This window comes from Panthera leo, chromosome C1 (assembly GCF_018350215.1).
Source record: "Panthera leo isolate Ple1 chromosome C1, P.leo_Ple1_pat1.1, whole genome shotgun sequence".
Classification (NCBI taxonomy): domain Eukaryota; kingdom Metazoa; phylum Chordata; class Mammalia; order Carnivora; family Felidae; genus Panthera; species Panthera leo.
Window position 1 is genome coordinate 40,294,534 of NC_056686.1, and position 25,459 is coordinate 40,319,992.

The 25,459-nt window shown below is 34.8% G+C and overlaps 2 protein-coding genes across 5 annotated transcripts in view; both read right to left on the bottom strand.

The window, feature by feature from the left end:
* FAF1 (Fas associated factor 1) overlaps positions 1-25,459 on the bottom strand; it is a 514,293-nt gene that overhangs the window by 296,525 nt on the left and 192,309 nt on the right. For all 4 annotated transcript variants that reach the window (XM_042951186.1, XM_042951190.1, XM_042951187.1 and 1 more), the window contains one exon: positions 8,884-8,975. In XM_042951186.1, coding sequence (XP_042807120.1) covers positions 8,884-8,975 — 92 coding nt within the window. The remainder of the gene's footprint in view (positions 1-8,883; positions 8,976-25,459) is intronic.
* Positions 15,561-16,755, bottom strand: LOC122227052 (cytochrome b-c1 complex subunit 7-like). Its single transcript, XM_042951194.1, has one exon. The coding sequence runs from the start codon at positions 15,815-15,817 to the stop codon at positions 15,623-15,625; it is 195 nt and encodes a 64-aa protein (XP_042807128.1). The 5' UTR covers positions 15,818-16,755; the 3' UTR covers positions 15,561-15,622.

The following is a 25,459-nucleotide window of genomic DNA, read 5'->3' on the forward strand; positions in this document are numbered from 1 at the left end:
GTGGAAAGACACAGACATCAAAATCCAACAAGTACAGAGAACTCCCATTAGAGTCAACAAAAAACGACCATCAACAAGGCATATCATAGTCAAATGCACAAAATACACAGACAACGAAAGAACTATGAAAGTAGCAAGGGGAAAAAAATCCTTAACCTATAAGGGAAGAGAGATCAGGTTCACAGCAGACCTATACACAGAAACTTGGCAGGCTAGAAAGGAGTGGCAGGATATATTAAATGTGATGAACCATAAAAACATGCAGCCAAAGTTGCACTTTTTTTATCCTATCCTCCCTCTCCCTAACCGAAAACACTGTAACTTGCACAATTATATGTATAAAAATATGGCCTGTTGATAAATGTTATCCTCTTTATTTTATAGATTCACACTTATAAGAATATTTAGTGTGAATCTATACCTTAGAAAGCCTATGCAGCTTAGCTAGTGTTCAATTACTTTATCAAAGAGTGAGTGACTTAAACTTAGTATGGTGCCTTAGGTATAAATAATCCGATTTTTGGAAGACAAAATGGAGATTGTTATATAAATAAATAAATGATCTTTTATGTAAAAAAAAAAAACAAAACATGCAGCCAAGAATTCGTTACCCAGCAAGGCTGCCATTCAAAATAAAAGGAGAGATAAAGAGTTTCCCAAACAAAAACTAAAGGAATTCATGACCACTAAACCAGTCCTGCAAGAAATTTTAAGAGGGACTCTTTGAGGGGAGAAAAGATGAAAAAACAAAACAAAACAAAAAACAAAACCAAAAATAGACCAAAGGCAACAAAGACAACAAAGGACCAGAGAACACTATCAGAAACTTCAATTCTACAGGCAAAAAATGGCAATAAATTCATATCTTTCAGTACTCACTCTAATGTCAATGGGCTAAAGGCTCCAATCAAAAGACACAGGGTATCGCATGGATAAGAAAAAAAAGATCCTTCTATATGCTGTTTACAAGACCCATTTTATATCTAAGGACATCTTCATATTGAAAGTAAGGGTATGGAGAACCATCTATCATGCTAATGGTCGCCAAAAGAAAGCCAGAGTAGCCACACTTATATCAGACAATGTAGATTTTAAAATAAAGAATGTAGGGGCACCTGGGTAGCTCAGTCAGTTAAGTGTCCAACTTTGGCTCAGGTCATGATCTCACAGCTTGTGGGTTCAAGCCCCAGTTGGGCTCTGTACTGACAGCTCAGAGCCTGGAGGTGCTTCAGATTCTGCGTCTCCATCTTTCTCTGGCCCTCTCCTGCTCGTGTTCGTTCGTCCTTTCTTCCTTCCTTTCTTTCTTTCTCTCCCTCTCTCTCAAAAATAAATAAACGTTAAAAAAATTTTTTTTAAAGAATGTAACAAGAGATGAAGAAGGGCATTATATCATAATTAAGGGGTCTATCCATCAAGACCTAACAATTGTAAACAGTTATGCCCCAACGTGAAACACCCAAATATATAAACCAATTAATCACAAACATGAAGAAACTCATTGATAATAATGCTATTATAGTAGGGGAATTCAACACCCCACTTACAACAATGGACAGATCATCTAGGCAGAAAATCAACAAGGAAACAATGGCTTTGAATGACATCTTGGACCAGACGGACTTAACAGATATTCAGAATATTTCATTCTAAAGCAGTGGAATATGCATTCTTCTCAAGTACACATGGAACATTCTCCAGAATAGATCATATACTGGGACACAAATCAGCCCTCAACAAGTACAAAAAAATCAAGATCATACCATGCATATTTTCAGACCACAACACTATGAAACTTGAAATCAACTACAAGAAAAAATTTGGAAAGACCATGAATACTTGGAGATTAAAGAACATTCTATTAAATAATGAACAGGTTAACCAAGAAGTTAAAGGGGAGTTTAAAAAGTACATTGAAGCAAATGAAAATGATAACAAGATTGATCAAAACCACTGGCATGTAGCAAAGGTGGTCACAACAGGGAAGTATATAGTAATCCAGGCCTTCCTAAAGAAGGAAAAAAGATCTCAGATATACAACCTAACCTTAAACCTTAAAGAGCTGAAAAAAAGAACAGCAAAAAGAACTCAAAACCAGCAGAAGATGGGAAATAATAAAGATTAGAGCAGAAATCAATGCTATCTGAAAAAAATAAATAAATTTAAAAAAAATAAAAAATAAATAAATAAATAAAGTAGAAAAGATCAATGAAACAAGGAGTTGGTTCTTTGAAAGAATTAACAAAATTATAAATCCCTAGCCAGTTTGATCAAAAAGAAAAAGGACCCAAGTAAATCAAATCAAGAATGAAAGAGGAGAAATCATAACCAACACAGCAGAAATACAAACAATAATAAGAGAATATTATGATCAATTATATACCAATAAATTGGGCAATCTGTAAGTAATGGACAAATTCCTAGAAACATATAAATTATCTAAACTGAAACAGGAAGAAATAGAAAGTTTGAACAGATCCATAACCAGTAAAGAAATTTAAATAGTAATAAAAAACCTCCCCCAAAACAAGAGTCCAGGGCCAGATGGCTTTGCAGGTGAATTCCACCAAACATTTAAAGAAGAGTTAACACTTATTCTTTTGAAGCTGTTCCAAAAACAGAAATGGAAGGAAAACTTCCAAACTCATGCTACAAGGCCAGCATCACCTTGATTCAGAAACCAAAGACCCCATTAAAAAGGAGAACTATGGACTAATTTCCTTGATGAACATAGATGCAAAAATCCTCAACAAGATACTAGCCAACTGGAGTCAACAATACATTAAAAGGATTATTCATTGTGATCAAGTGGCATTTATACCTGGGAGGCAGGGCTGGTTCAATATCTGCAAATCAATCAATGTGACACATCACCTCAACAAAAGAAAGAATAAGAACCACATGATCCTTTCATTAGATGCAGAGAAAGCATTTGACAAAATACAGCATCCTTTCTTGATAAAAACCCTCAAGAAAGTAGGGATACAAGGATCATACCTCAAGATCATAAAAGCCATATTTGAACGACCCAACGCTAATCTCATCCTCAATGGGGAAAAAACTGAGAGCTTTCTCTCTAAGGTCAGGAACATGACAGGGAAGTACACTCTCACCACTGTTATTCAACACACTATTGGAAGTCTTAGCCTCAGCATCAGACAACAAAAGGAAATAAAAGGCATCCAGATTGGCAAGGAGAGTGTCAAACTTTCACTCTTCACAGACCATATGATATTCTATGTGGAAAACCCAAAAGATTCCACCAAAAACTTGCCAGAACTGACCCATGAAATCAGCAAAGTTGCAAGATATAAAATCAATGAAATCGGTTGCATTTCTATCCACTAATAATGAAACAACAGAAAGAGAAATTAAGGGAAAAATCCCATTTACAATTGCACCCAAAACCATAAAACATTTGGGAATAAACCTAACCAAAGAAGTGAAAAATCTATACACTGAAAACTGTAGAACGCTTATGAGAGAAATTGAAGAAGACACAAAAAAATGGAAAAATATTCCATGCTTATGGATTGGAAGAACAAATATTGTTAAAATGTCGATACTACCTAAAGCAATATACATATTCAATGCAATCCCTATCAAAAAAAAACCAGCATTCTTCAGAGCTGGAACAAACAATCCTAAAATGTGTATGGAACCAGAAAAGACCCCGAGGAGCCAAAACAATCCTGAAAAAGAAAACCAAAGCTGGAGGCATCACAATTCCGGATGTATTACAAAGCTGTAGTCATCAAGACAGTATAATACTGGCTCAAAAACAGACACTTAGACCAGTCAAACAGAATAGAGAACCCAGAAATGGACCCACAAATTTATGACCAACTAATCTTTGACAAGCAGGAACAAATATCCAATGGAATAAAGACAGTCTCTTCAGCAAATGATGCTGGGAAGACTGGACAGCAACGTGAAGAATGAACCTGGACCACTTTCTTACACCACACACAAAAACAAACTCAAAATGGATGAAAGACCTAAATATAAGACAGGAAGCCATCAAAATCCTCAAGGAGAAAGCAGGCAAAAACCTCTTTGACCTTGGCTGCAGCAACTTCTTAACACATCTCCAGAAGCAAGGGAAATAAAAGCAAAAATAAACTATTGGGAACTCATAAAAATAAAAAGCTTCTGCATGATGAAGGAAACAATCAGCAAAACTAAAAGGCAACCAAAGGAATGGGAGAAGATATTTGCAAATGACAGATAAAGGGTTGGTATCCAAAATCTATAAAGAATTTATCAAACTCAATACTCAAAAAACAAATAATCTAGTGAAGAAATGGGCAAAAGACATGAATAGACACTTTTCCAAAGAAGACATCCAGATGGCTATCAGACACATGAAAAAATGCCGAACACCACTCATCATCAAGGAAATGTAATTTAAAAAAAAGGGGGGGAAATACAAATCAAAACCACAATAAGATACCACCTCACACCTGTCAGAATGACTAAAATTAACAATGCAGGCAATGACAGATGTTGGCAAGGATGTAGAGAAAGATCTCTTTTGCACTGCTAGTGGGAATGCGAACTGGTGTAGCCACTGTGGAAAACGGTATGAAGTTCCTCAAAAAATTAATAATAGAACTACCCTACATCCCAACAATTGCACTACTAGGTATTATTCAAAGGATACAGGTGTGCTGTTTCGAAGGGTCACATCCACCCCAATGTTTATAGCAGTGCTATCAATAATGGCCATTGTTGGCTAAGAGAACAAGTGGGAAAGAGCCCACTGTGTGTTGTGTGTGTGTGTCTGTGTGTGTGTGTGTGTGTGTATACACAAAATGGAGTATTACTTGACAATCAAAAAAGAATGAAATCCTGCCATGTGCATCAACGTGGATGGAAGCAAAGTGCATTATGCTAAGCAAAATTAGTCAGAGAAAGACAAATATCATATAATTTCACTCGTGTGGAATTTAAGATACAAAACAGATGAACATAAGGGAAGGGAAGAAAAATAATATAAAAACAAGGAGGGGGACAAAACATAAGAGACTCAAATATAGAGAAAGAACTGAGGGTTGCTGGAGGGGTTGTGGGTGGGGGGAAGGGCTAAGTGGGCAAGGGGCATTAAGGAAGATACTTGTTGGGATGAGCACTAGGTGTTATATGTAGGGGATAAATCACAGGATTCTACTCTTATAATCATTATTGCACTACATGCTAACTAACTTGGATGTAAATTTAAAAAAATACATACATACTGCATGACATTAAAAAAAAAAGAAGACAGAGAGCAATTCTAGACCAATCAGGAAATGAGGGGAAACACCTCAATAAGTAGGTGATGATCTTTTGACATCAAATTCAAAGCTGAAGATTTTTAGAGAAGGACTGATAAAGGTCCAGAAGTGGAAGTGAGGAGCAATAAGGACACATATTTTACCAGTTAGTCCACTGTTATGATGGCTGCTAAGGAAAAGCAATGAACACGGAGAAGGCTACAAAGAAACAATGTCCTCAGGAAGGCAGATTTCAGTCAGAGGAAGATGGTGGAGGGAATGTGCAGGGAAGAGGTTGACAACAGAAGGAATTTTGCTAATAATAAAATTAGTTCCACAGGGAATAACACAGGGTCCCAGGCATTGTAGAGGAAAAGGCTAGAGACAGATGTGAGCTATGGAAATTTTAGTGAGGGATGATATGAGAATCTTAAACTCCTTGTAGTGACCAGCATAAACAGCAGGAAGAGATGTAATGAAATTAGTTGTGGTACAATCAAATAATAATGTCCAGGCTGAAAGTGTTGGAAAGCAAGGTGGGGTGCGATGTCTAGGAATCTCTCTTAACCCTACAGATGAAAGTAGAGACACATAGGGAGGCTGATCTTACCCAAGTATAGAATTCATTCTTGATCCCACTCCAAGAAGGTCCATCTTACTATAAGTATACAAGGACACTGGGATTTACTGTTGACTCATATTAGCTATCTGTTAAATAAATAAAAATACTTACCCTTACTGTTTGCAAAATACTCTGACATCTTCTATTCTATTTGGTTTTTTAATGTGGGCTATAACCCACTCATGTCACTTTACAACCCATTAATGGTTTGTAATGCATGGTCTGCAAAAATATTATGTTAGGCAATTACTCATAAGTTTACAATCTGTACAGAAACCTTTATGTTCTGAATCTTTAAAATATGTGTAAGCCCTTTTGAAATTGATGTGTGACCTTTACAGAGCTATAACATGCAAGCAAAACACCTGCATACACAGGAAAGTTATTTTTACCTTTTCATCTTTCATTTTTTTACTTGGTGGATTACTGTAAATACTCTTATCATTTGGATGGTAACTACTACCTTTTGCTATGCTATCATCCATAGATTTTCCACTGAATCTTCCCTCTCAAACCACACATGGCATAATTAAATAAATGGATACTTTTATTCATTCATTCCTTCATTCATTCCACAAACATTTGCTCAAGGTACTATGATGGAGAATGCTGGGATGGGAACCTAGTTTTATACAGAGGCCTGTTAGAGAAAGTAATGTTTAAACTGAGACTTGAAGGATGAAATAGAGTACCCATATGAAGAATTGGGGATAAAGCATTCCAAGCAGTTAAAGGGACAGGTAAAGACATAAAGGGCTTGGGCCTATTAGAAGAATTAAAAGGAGGTTTCTATGGCTGCATCATGTAAAGTGAGGGTAAAAGGAAGGCTAAAGGTTGTAGAGGTGAACAGTGGGTAAATAATACAATGCCTTTTGAACCACGGCGAGTTTTATTTAAAGTGCAATAAAAAACTATGTTTTAACAGCAGAGTTATATAATTCAATTTATGTTTTTAAAAGATCACTCTGGCTGCTATGTGGAGAATGTAAGGAAGAACTCAAGAAAAATGCTGGGAAATCAATGATGAAGCTATTGCATTGATCCAGGCATGAGATGCTAATGGCTTGGATTAGGCAGTGGAATAAAAATACTGAAATGTGACCACAGTTGAGGTATATTTTGGAGACAGATGTTATAGCACTTACCAAAGGATTAGGTGTTATTTGAAATGGGAAAAGACTGGATGCCCATGTTTTTGTATTCATTAGTGGCTATACAGTGCTGCCATTTATTGGAGGGAAACTGATAGAGAAATGGCATGGGAAGAAAAACCAAGAGCCCCATTTTAAACATGTTAACTTAAAGATGTTAATAAGGTATGCAAGTACAAAAGTGAATTACCAATTTGGATAAATGAATTCACAACAGTATAACCTGGAAATATACATTCAGGAGCAATCAGAAAATTAATGGCATAGGAATATCAGAAATCATCTTGGGAAAAGAGTATACAGAAACTGAAAATATTGTTGGTAACAAAAGACTATGTTCAAATATTAGAACAGATAGCTTTAAGAACATTTTCAAAATAATCGTCTTTCTCTTTACAAACTACTGAAAATGCCATGTACAACTGATTCATATCCATAGGCTTCTCAGTAAATGAACAGATAAATGATACAGCTATATAAACTAATGCATTTTCGTGTTTTATTTCTGCCAAGGTTGTTGATTTACTCAGGCAGCACTTCTTTTTATTTTTTTAACCTATGTTTCAATTACAACAGCCATATAGCACCCACCAGCGGTCAGCAAACTATGCCTATGGGACAAATCTAGGTCATTGCCTCTTTATATATGGCCTGTAAGTTAAGAATAATTTTTACATTTTTAAATGGTTGAAAATTTTAAAAAAGTATTTCGCAGTATGTGAAATTATATAAAATTAAAATTTCTGCATCCATAAAGATTTATTGGAACACAGTAGCGCTTCACATTTTCACATATGGCCTGTGGCTCCTTTCACACTATGACACAGAATTGAGTAGCTGCAAGGGAGACTATATTGCCCACAAAGCCTAAAAGATTTACAACCTGTTTCTGTATAGAAAAAGGCTGCTGACCCCTAAAACAGTACATCACTAACTTAAACCTAAACCTATAAATACCTTGCTAATGTGAAATTCATGTAAATATCTTATTTAAATACTCAGAACATCTCCATATACCAAATGAACTCACATATAGATATTTACAAGCACAATGTCTACCAGAAGTCACTGACAAAGAACTGAACCAAAAATTGAAGATTCTATGTTTATGCCTAGATACTGAAATATCAAGTTAATAACTAGTATGAAAAGATTTGATAATTATTTCTACCTCAAACATCTAAAACTTTAGAGTTAATTCATTTCCTTTCCATCTGTCCCCACTTCCTCTGTCAAAGAAAAAGTGTATGAAATATTTAATACCTGAGGCTGCTGCTGGGTCCTTAAGAATAGCAACTACTGCCTTATAACGGCAACACTTTATGAAATTCTTAAAATACAATTCATTCCATGCACTTCCCACTATCCAAGTAAACAACGATTCTCACCATTTAAATTTTCCAAATTTAAAAAATTTGCTATTATTATCTCTGTTCTATTATCAATATTTGGCATATATATATATACATTGTATGTGACTTCCTTCAGGTCAATAAGTAATTGTTTAGTACATTATTGTTCCAGGGTACTTAATGACACCCTATGAGGTTTGAGAAAAAAGTAAAGGCTCTCAAAAAGAATGCCAAACTAACTCCTATATAACAGTTAGAAATATGAAAAATATGCCATATACCGTTTTCAATTACATACCTAACTCATTCAAAACTACTGCTAGTTTATCATGAAAATGTTTTCACTTGAAAAACACTGTTTGCTGATTCTTTAAACTAAGTTACTATTTTACCAAAATCTACTTCTGTCATATGTAATAAAAACTAATAAAAACCATTTTTTAATACACCATTTTGTCAATTGTATAACTTCATATTCTTTTATTTTAGGCAATTAAGAAACTCACACTGTCTTCCACATCTCCGGTCTTCCAGCCTTTTAACAGCATTTTAGACACAGGTATCTGAAGTTCATTTTCTAGAATCTGTTTAATCTCTCCTGTATAAATAAGAAAAGACTGAATATTACTAACAAAATAATGCGATCATCACTTGTCTATAACCAGGGCTAGCTTTAATAGTAAGCATATGGTGCACAGTCAGTGACATTTCTCTGATGAATAAATAAGAAAAATTTCCATAGTCCAAACTTCAAATCTTGATCAAATAAAATGTCCCTTTGAGAACTTAGGCTTCAAGATTAATTCTGATAAAAGACTCTACAATTAATTAACTAGTTAATTAACTGCATATCTTTTTAAAAGAAATAGTTATCAGTGATTGGGGGTAAATAATCTGTTTTAAACCAATCAACTGACAATACCACTAAATGCTCAGCATGTGGTAGGAATAGCAGGTAAAGTATAAAACTTGAGGTATTATAGAAGGAAAGCAGATTTTGGAATGAAGATTTGGATTAAAGTCTTATCTTGAAAAAAATAAAATATCCATTCTTAGGTTTTGCATCATAAAATGGGGAATAATATTGCTATTCTTAACTATTTCCAGGGCCCAAAGATAAAAAGAGATAACATCCACAAAAGCAACTGAAAAAATAAAGCTAATGTACATAATCTAGAAGAAAACTTACATTGTTTTAAAGAGAAAGGCAACAGAATTTCAAAAAAGAAAAAAAAAATATGTTGGATAAATAGTCAGAGAAGGCTTTAATGAGAGAGAGAAAACTTAAACTCAGCCTGAAGGAGAGTTGGTTTATGAAAGAGAGCCAAACCAAAGGTTACTCTATTCAGAAAAGACAAAAGACTTAAAGATAAAAAGCAAAAATGAACATGATGCTAATGAAAAACAGTGAGGAATCAAAGTTTTCCCAGTGGCCCACAAATCATTTTTCAGGAATCAAGTCTACATGTAAATCAATCAGCTAATTTCTGGAACTATAGATTGTTGAATCAGAATGTACAAAGATTACAAGTATTTAACTTTTATTATGTTGGTGCTAGTCTATACTTTTAGGTTCAATCCCATTTGTAATAAGTGAATGAATACTGAAAGAACTGATTATGTCATATATTAAAAGAGGAAAAATAATTCCATGCTGATAAAGGAAAAAAATGGTGGCCAGTGGGGGGTGGGGAGAGGAAGCTTATGCTACCCAAGTACTATAGAAACACAGTTGCCAAAGTAAGCAATGCTACAATCAAAAACTTCATGGCCTTCGTGACATGGTTTTACTTCCCCAAAGAAAATTCCTATCTGGGCACTTTTGATTAGTGATTAAACATCACAATATATTTTACAAGCACAAACTTTATCAACCTTGGCCTTCAAAAACGTCACTGCTGATAAAATATTGTTCCATTTATGGAAATAGTAGAAAAATGAGCCATACTTTTTATATCAAATACATATAAACATTGTATTTTCGCTTGTGGTTAAGGTTGGTATTTCTAGAACAGTACTTGTCTGGAACTGGGCTTATGCTCTTATAAGTCTGCCCAGTGCTTTCCTCTTAGAAACCGATCTTCACCTGACACCTTCCACTTAGACTCTTGGAGACACTCTTAGCATTCATAACCTAAAAGAAGTTTCTTAAAGGAAAAACAAAAAGAGATTTTAAGTTGAAGACCCAGTTACTCTTTGCAGCAAGCTTAGGTAACACATAAATAATTCCTGGTAGAAAGGAACAGAAAACAAAACCAGAATCTTGACAACAAACTGAGTTCCTCATATTTTAAAAATTTATTCTCTGTTGGTCTCAATTTCTTCTGTGACATGGGGATAATTATACTATCAACCCTTCATTGGGGTCAAATCACGTAAAGGCATGGGAAATGTTTTGTATCAGTATGTACCCAATATACACAAGGGACTATAAAAATGTTAGTTATTTTGATTGTATTAACTAAGGTAATACACACATAAATGTTTAGCATAGTGCCTGGCCAGTATAGGTTGTCAATAGACAGTAGTTATTGTTTCAGGGATATCTGAAATAATTCAGGTCAATGAAGCACTAGAATGCAGCAAGTTTCAGAGGCAGTATTCATATCTGGGTCTACCTGATACCAAAGATCTTAACACAACATAGCACTGACACTATAGCACCCTGGTATGTTACCTGAAAAATGTGAAGATAATATAGATGTCATCAAGAACAGTCCACTGAATTTGCAAACTGATAGGAGTTACTACCCAAAATATATAAAGAGCTCACAATACAACAGCAACACACACAATTAAAAATGGGCCAAGGTCCTGAATAGATATTTTTCTAAAAAAGATATACAAATGGTCTATAGGTACACAAAAAAGTGCTCAACATCACAAATTATTAGGGAAACACAAGTCAAAACCACAGTGAGATATCACCTCATGTCTATTAGAATGGCTGTTATCAAATGCCAGCAAAAATGTGGAGAAAAGGACACCGTTGGTGGGACTATAAATTAGTACAACCACTATAGAAAACAGCATGGAGGGTCCTCAAAAAATTAAAAATAGAACTATCATATGATCCAACAATATATCCAAAGGAAATAAAAACACTATGTCAAAGAGATATCTGCACCCTTATGTTCATAGCAGCATTATCTACAATGCTTCCAAAATATGGAATATCTTCCATATGGAATATCCAGTATCTTCCAAAATATGGAAGCAACCTAAGTGTCCACTGACAGATCAATGGATAAAGAGGTTGTTATGCATATATACATTTCAATATTATTCAATCATTAAAAAAAGGAAGGAAATTCTGCCATTTTTGACAACATGGGACCTTGAAGGCATTATGCTAAGTCAAAGAAGTCAGACATAGAAAGACTAATAATACTGTATAACTCAACTACATGGGGAATCCAAAAAAAAAAGAAAAAGAAAAGAAAAGAAACTCAAAGGAAAAAGACCAGATTATAGTAACCAGAAGTAGGGAGTTGGGGAATGGGACAAAGGTGGTCAATGGTAGAACTTCCAGTTATTATACAAATAAGTACTAGGGATGTAATATATAACATGATGACTATAGTTAACATTACTGTATGCTACATTCTAAAGTTGTTAAGAGAGTAAATCCTAAGAATTCCTATCACAGAGAGAAAAAGCTTTTTTTTTTTTGTATTTACATGAGATGATGGATGTTAACTAAGCTCATAATGGTAATCATTTTGCAATATATGTAAGTCATTATGATGTACACCTTAAACTTATACAGTGTTGCTTATCAATTATATCTCAATAAAACTAGAAAAAGTTTTTTTTTAAAAAAAGCCGTTGAATTCAATAGCATACTTTTCAAAATCCCAACTTAGATTATGATTTACATATAATAAAACTCACTCATGAGTTTTGATAAATATATACACCAGTGCAACCACTGCCACAATTAAGATAAAGAACATTTCCTATGTCACAAAAAGGTACTCATACCTCTTTGAAACAAAAACCTAACCCTACCCAACCATGGATCTTCTTCCTTCTTACTCTAAAGATGAGTTTTGTCTGTTATCTTTTATGTCTGGGTTCTTTTGCTCTGCATAATGTTTTTGATCTTCACCTATATTTCTGTGTGTACCAATAAAGTTCTTTTTCATTGTTTAGTAGTATTCTATTATATTGTAAGATAGGCAGCTTCTGAAATGGCTTTCAATGCTCTCCACCTCATGGTATGCATGTCCTTTGTAATTCCCTCCCTGTGAGCATGGGCTGTACCAAGTTACTTCTAATGAAGACAATATAATAATGGTGATGGGATGTGGACTTCTGAGATAGGTTACAAGACTACAGTTTCCATCTTCTTAGCACACTCTCTCTTGCCCTTTACTTGTTCACTCTGATGAAACCAACTGTCTTGTTTTGAATTGGTATATGGAGAGACAAACATAATAAGGAAGGGAGAGAAGCCTCCAACCAAGAGTGAGTGAAGAGCTGAGTCTCTCAGTTCAACAGCCCACATGGAAATAAATCCTGTCAGCAACCACATTAGTAATCGCAAAAGTGTATACACTTCCCTAATTGAGCCTTGAGGTAACATACTAATTGCAGCCTTTGTTACACAGCAGCAAAGAAAATACATATGGACAGAGCACAATGTTTATACATTCACCAGCTGATGACCATCTGGGTTGTTTCTGTTTTTTTTCCTTACTGCAAAAAAAAAGCTACTATGAACTTATTGTGAAAACTCTTTTGTAAATATGTGTTGATTTTTCTTGAATACCTAAGAATGGAATGTTAGATTGTATGATCAACTTTATAAAAAAACTGCCAAACTTTTCCAAAGTGATTATACCATCATGCACTCCACCAAAGTTCCCGTTGCCACATATTACTATGAATAAGAACTTTCTTTTTGTATTTTAGCCTTTCCAGTGGGCGTGGTTTTGAACTGTGGCTTTAATTTATATTCCCTGAAGATTAATAATAACTAACAACACTGGACACCTTTTTGTGTGCTTACTGGCTATTTGCATGTCTTCTACAAAGCGCTGAATAGATGTTTTATGAGTGGACCTTGCATTGTTCTTGATCTTAGGAGTCAAGAATTTAGCCTTTAATTATGAAGTATTACATTAGTTATATGTTCTTCATCAATGTGCTTTATGAGGTTGACAAAGTTTCTTTCTATTCTTACTAGTTGTGAGTTTAGTTGTTTTGTTTTTTTAACAGCATGAATGGGTATTAAATGCTTTCTCCTCCACCTACTGTAATGATCAGATAAATTTTCTCATTTATTATTCTAATATGGTAGATTACAAGAATAAATTATAAGCTGTTAAATAAGATTTGCTTTCCTGGCTAAACTTACTTGACCATGAGGTATATTATATACGTATGTGTATATTTTATTACATTTTACTGAATTCAACTTGCAAATACTTTGTAAAGGATTTCTCCGTCTATAATTGTGAGAAATATTGGTCTGTAGCTTTCTTTTACAATAATGCCTTTGTCTGGTTTTGGTATTAGAATAATGCTGATTTCACAAAATGAATTAGAAAATATTTCATCCTTGATTTATGAATGATTGCTAGTATTTCTTCCTTAAATATTAGATAGACTTTACCAGTGAAGCCATCTAATACCAGATTTTCTTTGTGGGAAGACTTTGATTGTCAATTCAATTTAAATAACTGATGTACATCTATTCAGATTTTATAATATTCTTCTGTCAGCTATAATTTGTACCTTTAATATAATTTTTATAGTTTCTTAAAGTCTGCCAAACATTAATTTACTGGTATAAATTTGTTCTTCATGTTGCCTTACAACCTATTTAATGTCTACAGGTTCCTTTCATTTCCAATATGAATAACTTTGTGGGTCTTTTGTTCTTATTCGCAGTACCAAGTAAATTATCAATTTTATTCATCGCTCAAAAAAAAACAGCTTGAAGTTTTATTTTTTGTTCATTCTTCTTCTATTTTCTGCTTTGTTAATTTCTGTGTGTGTGTATACACATATATAATTTGTTTCCTTCTATACTTACTTTGGATTTTATTTGCTCTTTAAAAAAAAACTTTAACAGCTTTATTATGATTGACATAAAATAAACTGCATATATTTAAAATCTACAATCTCACAAGTTTTGACAAATATATTCAAAAAGTAAAACTACCATCATAATCAAGATTGTAAATTTATCCATGACCCCTGCAAAGTTTTCTTATGCCACTTGGTAATTCGTCTACACTATCCTAACTTCATCCCCAGAGAATTGAGGATTTTGATTTCTGTAACAATGGTTTATTGAGAATTATCTAGAATTTTACATAAATGAAATTGCAGAATATATACTTTTGAAATCTGGCTTCTTTCAGTCAAAGTAGTCTGAGCTTCTCTCACATTGTTGTGTGTAACAATAGTGCATTTCTTTTATTACTAAGTATAGGTATACCACAATGTTTACCCATCCACTGGCTTACAAGCATATGAGGTTTTCTACAGTTTGGTGCTTTTAGAAATAAATTGCCATGAACAATAATGTACATGTCTTGAAGGACATATGCTTTTTTTTCTCTTGGGTAAATACCTAAATGAAGAATGGTCAGTATATTTTTAAGTTTGTAGGAAACTGCCAAACTCCTTTCCAAATTGGTTTGTAATATGATGCCCTCAAATTTATTAATCTTTTCTTCTTCAATGTCTAATCTGTTAATCCCATCTGGTAAATTTTTCATCTCAGACATCATGGTCTTCATCTCCAGATACTCAATTTGGATCATTTTTAACATTTCCAATGACTTATGATTTGAAATCTTTCGTATCTTTTTATTTTTATAATTACAATAGACATTTAAAGTAATACATTTGTAGCTCAAATGGTTCTAATTATATGCTTCATGTTTATCCAACTTCTTAAAAAATATTTGTAAGACAGAGGCACCTGGGTGGCTTAGTCGGGTGAGCGTGTGACTTCGGTTCAGGTCATGATCTCATGGTTCACGGGTTCGAGCCCTGTGTCAGTGTCTGTGCTGACAACTCAGAGCCTGGAGCCTGCATTGGATTCTGTGTCTTCATCTCTCTCTGCCCCCACTCCTCCCCGTCCCCGCCCCCAACTAATGCTCTGTATCTCTCTCAAAAATAAACAAACATTAAAAAATTATATTTGGAAGACAGTTACAACCACAGATATCAACTCCATGATTATTTCCTTGCCCATTCTTCTCTCTCTTTTCTTTCCCAAATAACTCATTTCAGATACGGTTCAAGGTAGAATTTATACTCTTCACATTTTGTCCAATGCTCTTTAGGCACAATCTGCTGCTTCATGGTCGGGTTCAATGCTCTCTTAATGTGAAACATCCTGTTGTTGTAAAAGTTCTCAGGAAGCCTTCTTATGGTCTCTTTCATATCATCATTCCCATATATTATGCCATCTTGCATTAGCCCCAGTTTATTGAACGCTGCCACAGGCTTGATGCTGCAATCACAGGCCTGCTGACAATTTTGAATTTTGTGGATTTTACCTTAATGGGTGCTGAATATTTTTTGTTCCTATAAATATTCTTAGGCTTTGTCTAGGATGCAGATAAGTTACTTAGAAACAGCTCTTGGGTCTTGATATTAAGATGTCAGTAGGTTTCATGTGAACAGTATATAATCTAAAGCTAATTATTCCCCATTACTGATGCAAAAACCTTGAAGCCTTGAATACTCTATCCAAGCCTCGTAAATTATGAGATTTTCCAATATAGCTTGTGAGCAGACACTATTCCTGATAGTACTCCTTCTAAGTCTTTTGGGTGGTTTATTTAGCTGTTTTAGGAGTGAATGTAAATTCTATTCCTGTAAGTAGAAGGAGGGGAGAGAACACTTCTTGGTGCAAATGGAACTAGTGGAACACTATTTCTTAGTTGAAATTGGTCATTGTTTTTAGAACTCTTTTGTAATTAAGCAATTGAACCATAAATTTCCCTCTCAATACCACTTTGTCAGCATCTAACAATTGTTGACATGCCATTTTCCATATTAATTTAGTTCAAAATATTTTCTAATTTCCTTTGTGATTCTTTCTTTGACCCATGATTTAAAAATATGTTGTTTAACTTCCAAATATATCAGGATTTTCTAGACTTTTGATTTCTATTTTCATTCCACTGTTTTCGGAGAACACAGTTCACGTGGTCTTTAAACTTTCAGTGATTTGTTTTATGGCTAAGTATATTTTCTGCCTTAATGAATGTACCAACTGCACATGAAAGAATATGTATTCTGCTATAATTATGAGGAATTTACACACTTCAAATAGGTCAAACTGGTTGATATGTTGTTCATATTTGCCATCTGTTGTTCTGAACATTAGTATGAGAAAGGACTGCTATCATCTCCAACTATGAATGTGGATTTGTCCATTTCTCATTTCAGTTCTATCAGGTTTTGTTTCATATGCTTTCAAACTCTGTTATTAGACATGTCCACATTTATGATACTTTGGTCTTTGTGATGAGTTCCCATTTTCATCATGAAATGTCTCCATTTGGCCCTCATATTCTTGCCCAGAAGTCTACTTCATTTAATATTAATTTAGTAACAATGTTATTAATAACATAATACTGATTACTGTTTTTACATATATATATTGTTTTCATATATATACTGTTTTCATATATTTATATTTCATGTTTATATTTATATTCATATTCATATTTATACTGTTTTCATATATTTATTTCAATATTATGCTTTATATTTAAAGTGGGTTTTGGGGTGCGTGGGTGGCTCAATCAGTTAAGCATCTGACTTTTGATTTCAGCTCAAGTACTGATTTTGCAGTCATGAGACAGAGCCCTGCATCAGGCTCCAAGCTGAGCCTGGAGCATGCTTGGGATTCTCTATCTCTCCTTTTCAAAATAAATGAATAAAAACTTTAAAAAATATATTAACTGGTTTACTTGTACATATATCATTGGTTTTCCTTTTTTATCCAGTCTCACAATCTCTACCTTCTAATAAGAATGTAAGCTAATTTATATTAATTGTAATTACTATACAGTCTTGTTTTCTATTCATCCTATTTTTTATCATCTATTTCTATCTTCATTTGAATTTATTCAGTATTTTTAGATATTCCATTCTATTTTAACCCTTGGCTTGATAACTATTATCTGTATTTCATTGTTTTAGTGAATGATCTAGGGTTTATAATATGCATTTTTAATTTAATACAGTCTGCCTTCAAATAATATAGGACTTGTCTTACAACAGTATACTTATATTTCCACACACCTTTACTTCTACATAATTCATAAACCCCACAATATATTTTTAATCATTTAAAAATATTAAAAATTAAAAAATTTTCATATGTACCCACATATTTACAATTTCTGGTGTTCTTCATTTATTTGTATTAATCTAATTTTCTGTTATAATTTTCTTTCAGCCTAAGGAACTTCCATTAGCATTTCTTGCAGCTTTTGTTTGTGAAAAATATATTTATTTTGTCTTCATTTTAGAAAGATATTTTTGTTGGATGTAGTATTCTAAGTTAACATTTTATTCCTTCAACACTTAAAAATATCACTGATTGTCTCCTGGCTTGCATTGCTTCTGATAATAAGTCTGTAGTCATTATTTTTAAATCTCTTTCCTATATACAATGTGTCTTTTTTTCCTCACCTCTGATTAATATTTTTTGCAGTTTTATGCTTTTATTAACACAAATATGATATGCACAAAAGCCGCTTATTCATTTTCTTCACTGTGCAGCCTGGCATTGGGATTGGTGACTCTGACAGACAGCTGGGCTACTCTTCCCAAAATGGCTTTGCAGTTCTTGGAGGAGACATTATGAGCAATCTCTGCACAGTAAGATTTGTTGCACATCAGCAGCACTTCAAGCTCCTTGACGTTGTGGATTAGGAATTTCCAGAAGCTGCTGGGCAGCATGTGCTTTGTTTTCTTGTTGCTCTCGTAACCATTGCAGGGCATCAAGACTAGCCCTTGAATCTTGTGCACCCCTATTGTCAATGCTTCTAGGTTTCCACGAGTTGCACTTAATTTTGACAGACCAGTCTGACTGTTGCTGGATGAACTTCTTGTACTACTGATTTTCAGCAATTTTATTATGATCTGTCTTGATATGGCTTCCTGTGAGTTACTCCTACTTGGAGTTACTAAGTTTCTTACACTTGTCTGTGAGTTTACATTTTTCATGAAATTTGGGTAGTTTTGTGTTACTATTCTTTTAACATTTTTCCCTTTCTACTAGTCCCTCTAGTTCAGGAACTCTAATCACACATACATTAGACCACTCAATTTGTCCCCACTCAGGCTGCATCTACCACCTCACTCCTGTAGTTTTGCTGTGTGTACTTCATTTTGCATTGCTTTTATTGTTATGTCTTCAAATTAATTGATCTTTTCTTCAACAGCATCTACCTCTTAATTCTTTTGAGTAAATTCTTTCTTAGTAGATCTTATACTTTAGAATCTCCATTTAGTCAATTTTCAGTATTTTTCATTTCTTTCCTCATTGCATTCTCGATTTCCTTTAAACTCTTAAGAATAGTTAAAACAGCTGTTTTAAAATCTTCATCTGTTAATTCTATTATTTTTGCCATTTAAGGATTTTTATTTTCAAATTTTTCTCCAAGTTATGAGTCAAACGTGGATACTTCTCATGTCTACTATTTTTGACTAAATGCCGTTCATTATGAAAATTACATTAATGAGTATCTACATTTACTGGTTTGCCTTTAAAGAGCGTGGAAGTTTATTCTGACAGGCCCTTAATTTTCATGCATATCAGACTGATCCTCTTTAGACTCCTTCACAACACTTTTTAGGGTGGATCTAAAGCAGCGATTCTCAAAAGTATAGTTCACAGATGTCTAGGACTGCTTGAGACTGATTGTACAAAAGTAATGCTAAGTAATATTCCTGCTACTTTATCACAAATCGAAGTAGTGGTGTTAACCTGAACTACTAGTCCTTATATCCTTTTTTAAATTTAATTTTTTTTAATGTTTATTTATTTTTGAGACAGAGAGAGACAGAGAATGAACGGGGGAGGGTCAGAGAGAGGGAGACACAGAATCCGAAACAGGCTCCAGGCTCTGAGCTGTCAGCACAGAGCCCGACACGGGGCTCGAACTCACGGACTGTGAGATCATGACCTGAGCCGAAGTCGGCCGCTTAACTGACTGAGCCACCCAGGTGCCCCTAGTCCTTATATCCTTAACCACCAAATACTTGCATTAAAAAAAAAAAAGCCATGAAGTAACAAAAATGGTTACCTTTATTAAATCTCAGTGCATTTAATATTATGTGTGATGAAACCGGAAGTACCCATAAAGCACTTCTGTTACATATTAAAGTATAATCATTGTTCTGAGGAAAAGGACTTGTTTATAATGTGAGATGAACTGTGTTTCTCACAGAACACTATTTTTACTTGAATAAATGATATTACATTATGTTATTCAGACTTGACATTTTCTTAAAAAGGAACAAAGTAAGCCTGTCAACCCAAGGGAAAAATCTGACATTTTTTGGTCAATGATAAAATTTGAGGCTTCAAACTAAATCCCAAATTTTTAAAAACTTTGTATATGTTATTATGAGCTTGATAACTTCCCCATACTTAAAATACTTTTCTGTGAGATTAGTGATGGTATTAACAAATTATTGGGGCACCTGGGTTGCTCAGTTGGTTAAGCAACCAACTCTTACTCATCTCAGGTCATAATCTCAGTTTGTGAATTCTAACCCCGCACCAGGCTCCATGCTGACAGTGTGGATGGAGCCTGCTTGAGATTCTCTCCCTCTCTCTCCCTCTGTGCCCCTCTTGTGCATATTCACTTTCTCTCCCAAAATAAATAAACTTTAAAAAAAAAAAGTGATTTACTGATATCATATAATGCAATTTGTCAATATTTCATTTATTTATATAACTAAGTGAACCAATATTTTCCAAATGACTATTTCATGGTATTAGAAAATCATGCAGTGAAAGTAAAGATATTCCAATGAATTTTCATATAACAGAATACCACAATTTCGCTGATGTGGTTTCAGATTTTACATTGCAACTAGCCTTTAAGAAATGATCATTTACCAGTTTTGGCTGTAGTATCAAATAAGAATATCAAATAAAACTATAAGAATATAGGGAAGAGTTAAGATGGCAGAGTAGTAAGGGGATCCTAGGCTTGTCTTGTACCTGGAACACAGCTAGATCAACATCAAACCATTTTGAACAACTAGGAAATTGATCTGAGGATTAACAGAACAATCTGCATAATTTAAGGGAGAGAATGCGGCAGGTACACCTGTCTGCAGAGGTGAACTGGGGGAGAGAAGAGCCACAGAATGAAAGAGAGGAGGGATCCATTTTTTCAAAGAAGAGAAAGAGGGGGAGACTGAGCAGAGCCTCCATTCGCACAACAAAAACACTCCCCCTCAAAGTACCTAGAGAAAAAGAGTGCAAACATGTGCAGGGGACTGCACAAGAAAACTGTTCCCCAAAACAACTGATGGAGGTGGGGAGAAGCAGAGGGTTTCAATACTGCCAGTTTTTTATAAACAGCAGAACAAAGAGTCTGGTTTCCGAGGCTAGCGCCTAGTAGCACTCTGGCAAGAAAGCAGGGAGGAGGCCCGGGAGTGGGCAGCACAGACTAAGGATCCCCTGGGTCTGGCAGGGAGAAGTGGTTACCCTGCTTGGAGCACATATTGTAGAGGCAATACAGATCTCCACAGGCAAGACCCGGTAGGTGCCATAGAGCTACCCACTCACCTATAATAGAAACAAAGGCGCTGGCTGTGTGTTGGGATTTACCTTAAACTCTGAGCCACTGCTGCTACATGGTCATGCAAACATTTTCTGGGACAAGCCAGTACCAGCCACAGCAAAGCGAGACCCTTCCCCAGAGGATCACCACAGGCTGAGCTATAGGGGTCTCTGAAGTGTTGGGTTGTGAAACACAGTTGCCTCTGGAGATAAAACTCTGGAGAGAGGTGCTGCCTGGCAGGCAGACAGCTCGAACATGGATGGGGGAAGGCAGGGAGCTGACGGAACTAGAGACACAGGAGGGGTGAATGATCACTAGTCTATGAGTCCAGAAACTTCCCTATCGGGGAGACTAAGAGAACAGGGTGAAGCCACTTTCACCATTAGCATAACACTGATCAACCCCAGTGAGCTAACCAGAGCCACCAAGTGGAGAATGAAGCAGTTACACTAAGCCCTGCTCCTAGCACTCCACTAGGGCAAGTAAACCTGAGAATCAGAGCAAAAGACCTCCCCCAGAAGACCAGCACAAATCCCTTCCAGGCACTTAGTCTACTGATCATAAAGTGCTGCAAGTTTCAGCTCTAGGGAAAACCTGATTCATTTAGGGGTTTTTTTTTTTTTTTTGTATGTTCATTCGTTCTTTGGGTTTTTTTTTTTTTTCTTCTATTTTGCTTGTTGTTTTTTTCTTGGATACAGAAAGAGAACTTATTTACTTATTTATTTACTTAAATTTTTTTTCTTTTCTCTTGTCTGTTTTATCTATCAAGCTACCCTTAACAAGCAGACCAAAACACACCTAGGATCTAGCTTCCTTTATTTGATTTTTTCTAATTTTTTAAACTTTTATTTCATTTTATTACATTTTTTCCTTCCTCCAAAATGACACGATGGATGAATTCACCTCAAGAAAGAAAGAAAGAAAGAAAGAAAGAAAGAAAGAAAGAAAGAAAGAAACTAGGAAGAAATGATGGCTAGGGATTTAATCAATACATATATAACTAAGAGTCTGAACTAGAATTTAAAACAATGATTATAAGGATACTAACTGGGCTTAAAAAAAAGCATAGAAGACACCAGAGAATTCTTTTCTGCAAAGATAAAAGAACTAAAATCTAGTCAGGCCGAAATAAAAAAAAGCTGTAAGTGAGATGCAAACCCAAATGGAGGTCACAAAAACCTCCAATGGATGAGGAAAAACCTCATCCAATATGGATGAGGCAGAGGAGCAAATTAGGGACATAAAAGATAAAATTATAGAAAATAATGAAGCTGAAAAGAAGAGGGAAATAAAATAGATCACAAAGGTAAACTCAGGGACCTCAGCAACTTACTAAAATGTTATAACATTTGTATGATAGGAATCCCCAGAAGATGAAGAAACAGAAAAGGGGGCAGAAAGCTTATGTGAACAAATTATAGCTGAAAACTTCCCTAATCTGGGGAAAGACACAGAGATCAAAATCCAAAAAGCAGAGAGAACTCTCATTAAATTCAACAAAAGCTGCCCATTGCCAAGACATATCATTGTCAAATTCACAAAATACACCAACAAGGAAAGAATCTTGAAAGCACCAAGGAAAAAAACTCCTTACTATAAGGGAAGACAAATCAGGTTTGCAGCAGATCTGTCCATAGAAAATTGGCAGGCCAGAAATGAGTGGCAGGATATATTCACCATGTTAAATTGGAAAAGTATGCAGCCAAGAATAGTCTATCCAGCAACACTGTCATTCAGAATAGAAGGACAAAGAGTTTCACAGAAAAACAAAAACTACAGCAGTCTGTGACTACTAACCCAGCCCTGCAAGAAATTTTAAGGGGGACACTTTGAGTGGAAAAAAAACAAAAAACAAAAAACAAAAAAACAAGAAAACAAAAATCATGACCAAAAGCAGAAAAACTAGAAAGGACCAGAGAGCATCACCAGAAACACCAACTCTATAGGTAACACAATGGCACTAAATTCATAACTTTCAATAATCACTCTGAATATAAATGAACTAAGTGCTCCAATCAAAAGATGTAGGGTATCAGAATGGATTTTAAAAAAAATAACAAGAGGGGCGCCTGGGTGGCTCAGTTGGTTAAGCGTCCGACTTCAGCTCAGGTCACAATCTCGCGGTCCGTGGGTTCGAGTCCCGCATCGGGCTCTGGGCTGATGGCTCGCAGCCTGGAGCCTGCTTCTGATTCTGTGTCTCCCTCTCTCTCTGCCCCTCCCCCGTTCATGCTCTGTCTCTCTCTGTCTCAAAAATAAATAAACGTTAAAAAAATAAAAAAAAAAAAAAATAACAAGATCCATCTATAAGCTGCCTAGGAGAGACTCATTTTAGACCTAAAGACAGCTGCAGATTGAATGGACATCAAAAGAAAACCAGAGCAGCCATACTTAGACAAACTAGATTTTAAAACAAAGACTGTAACAAAAGATGAATACAGACATTATATCACAATTAAGGTGTTAGAATCAAGACGATTCTAACAATTATGAATATTTATGGCTCCAACTTGGCAGAACCCAAATGTATAAATGAATTAATAACAAACATAAAGAAACTCATTGATAATAATATCCTAATAGTAGGGGACTTTAACACCCCACTTACAACAATGGACAGATCATCTAAGCAGAAAACCCTCAACAAGGAAACAATGGTGTTGAATGACACACTGGACTGGATAGATTTAACATATATTCAGAACATTCAATTCTAAAGCAGCAGAATACATTCTTTTCAAGAGCACATAGAACATTCTCCAGAATAGATCATCTACTGGGTCACAAATCAGTCCTCAGCTAGTACTAAAAGATCAATTATCATACCATGCATGTTTTCAGATCACAATGCTATAAAACTTCAAGTCAACCACAAGAAAAAATTTAGAAAGCCCTCAAATACATGGAGGTTAAAGAATAGCCTACTAAAGAATGAATGGATTAAGCAGGAAATTAAAGAAGAAATTAAAAAATAAATGGAAGCAAATGAAAATGAAAACACAATAGTCCAGACCTTTGGGGTGCAGCAAAGGCAGTGCTGAGAAGGAAGTATATTGCAATTCAGGCCTATTTCAAGAAGCAAGAAAGGTCCCAAATACTCAATCTAACCTTATACTAAAGGAGCTAATAAAGTAACAGCAAATAAACCCTAAAGCCAGCAGAAAAAGGGAAATTATAGAGCAGATATAAACAATTTAGAAACAAAACTAATAGCTGGTTCTTTCAAAGAATTAACAAACCCCTAGTCAGCCTTATCATAAAGAGATCACAACCAATACCAGAGAAATACAATTGTAAGACAATACTATGAAAAATTATATGCCAACAAACTGGGCAATTTGGAAGAAATGGACAAATTCCTAGAAACTCACACACTACCAAAACTGAAACAGGAAGAAATAGAAAATTTAAACAGGTCCATAACCAGCAAAGAAATTGAATCAGTAATCAAAAATCACCCAGCAAACAAGAGTCCTGGGCCAGACGGTTTCTACCAGGGTAATTCTACCAGACATTTAAAGAGTTAATACCTATTCTTCCCAAACTGTTCCAAAAAATAGAAACAGAAGGAAAACTTCAAAACTCATTCTACAAAGCCAGCATTACCCTGATTCCAATTATCAGGCAAAGACCCCACTAAAAAGGAGAATTACAAACCAACATCCCTAATGAACATGGATGCAAATATTCTCAATAAAATACTAGCAAATTGAATTCAACAAAATACTAGCAAACTGAATTCAACAGTACATTAAAAGAACTATCCATCATGATCAAATGGGATTTATTCCTGGGATGTAGAGCTGGTTCAATATTCACAAATCATTCAATGTGATACACATTAATAAAAGAAAGGATAAGAACCATATGATCCTGTCCACAGATGCAGAAAAAGCATTTGACAAAACACAGCATCCATTTTTGATAAAAACCCTCAACAAAGTAGGGATAGATGGAATATACTTCAACATCACAAAGGCAATATATGAAAGACCCATAGCTAATTATCATCCCCAATGGGGAAAAACTGAGAACATTTCCCCTACAGTCAGGAACAAGACAAGGATGTCCACTCTCACCCCTGGTGTTCAACACAATCTGAAAGTCCTAGGCTCAGCAATCAGACAACAAAATAAATAAAGGGTATATAAATTAGCAAGGAAGAAGTCAAACTTTATATACAAATGGCATGATACCATGTGTAGAAAACCTGAAAGACTCCACAAAAAATTGCCAGAACTAATACAGGAGTTCAAAGTCATAGGATATAAAATTATTGTGCAGAAATCTGTTTTAT

Excerpts from the sequence above, each read along its gene's own strand:
- LOC122227052 (XM_042951194.1), bottom strand. The coding sequence starts at position 15,817 with ATGCAAGATGGCATAATATATGGGAATGATGATATGAAAGAGACCATA.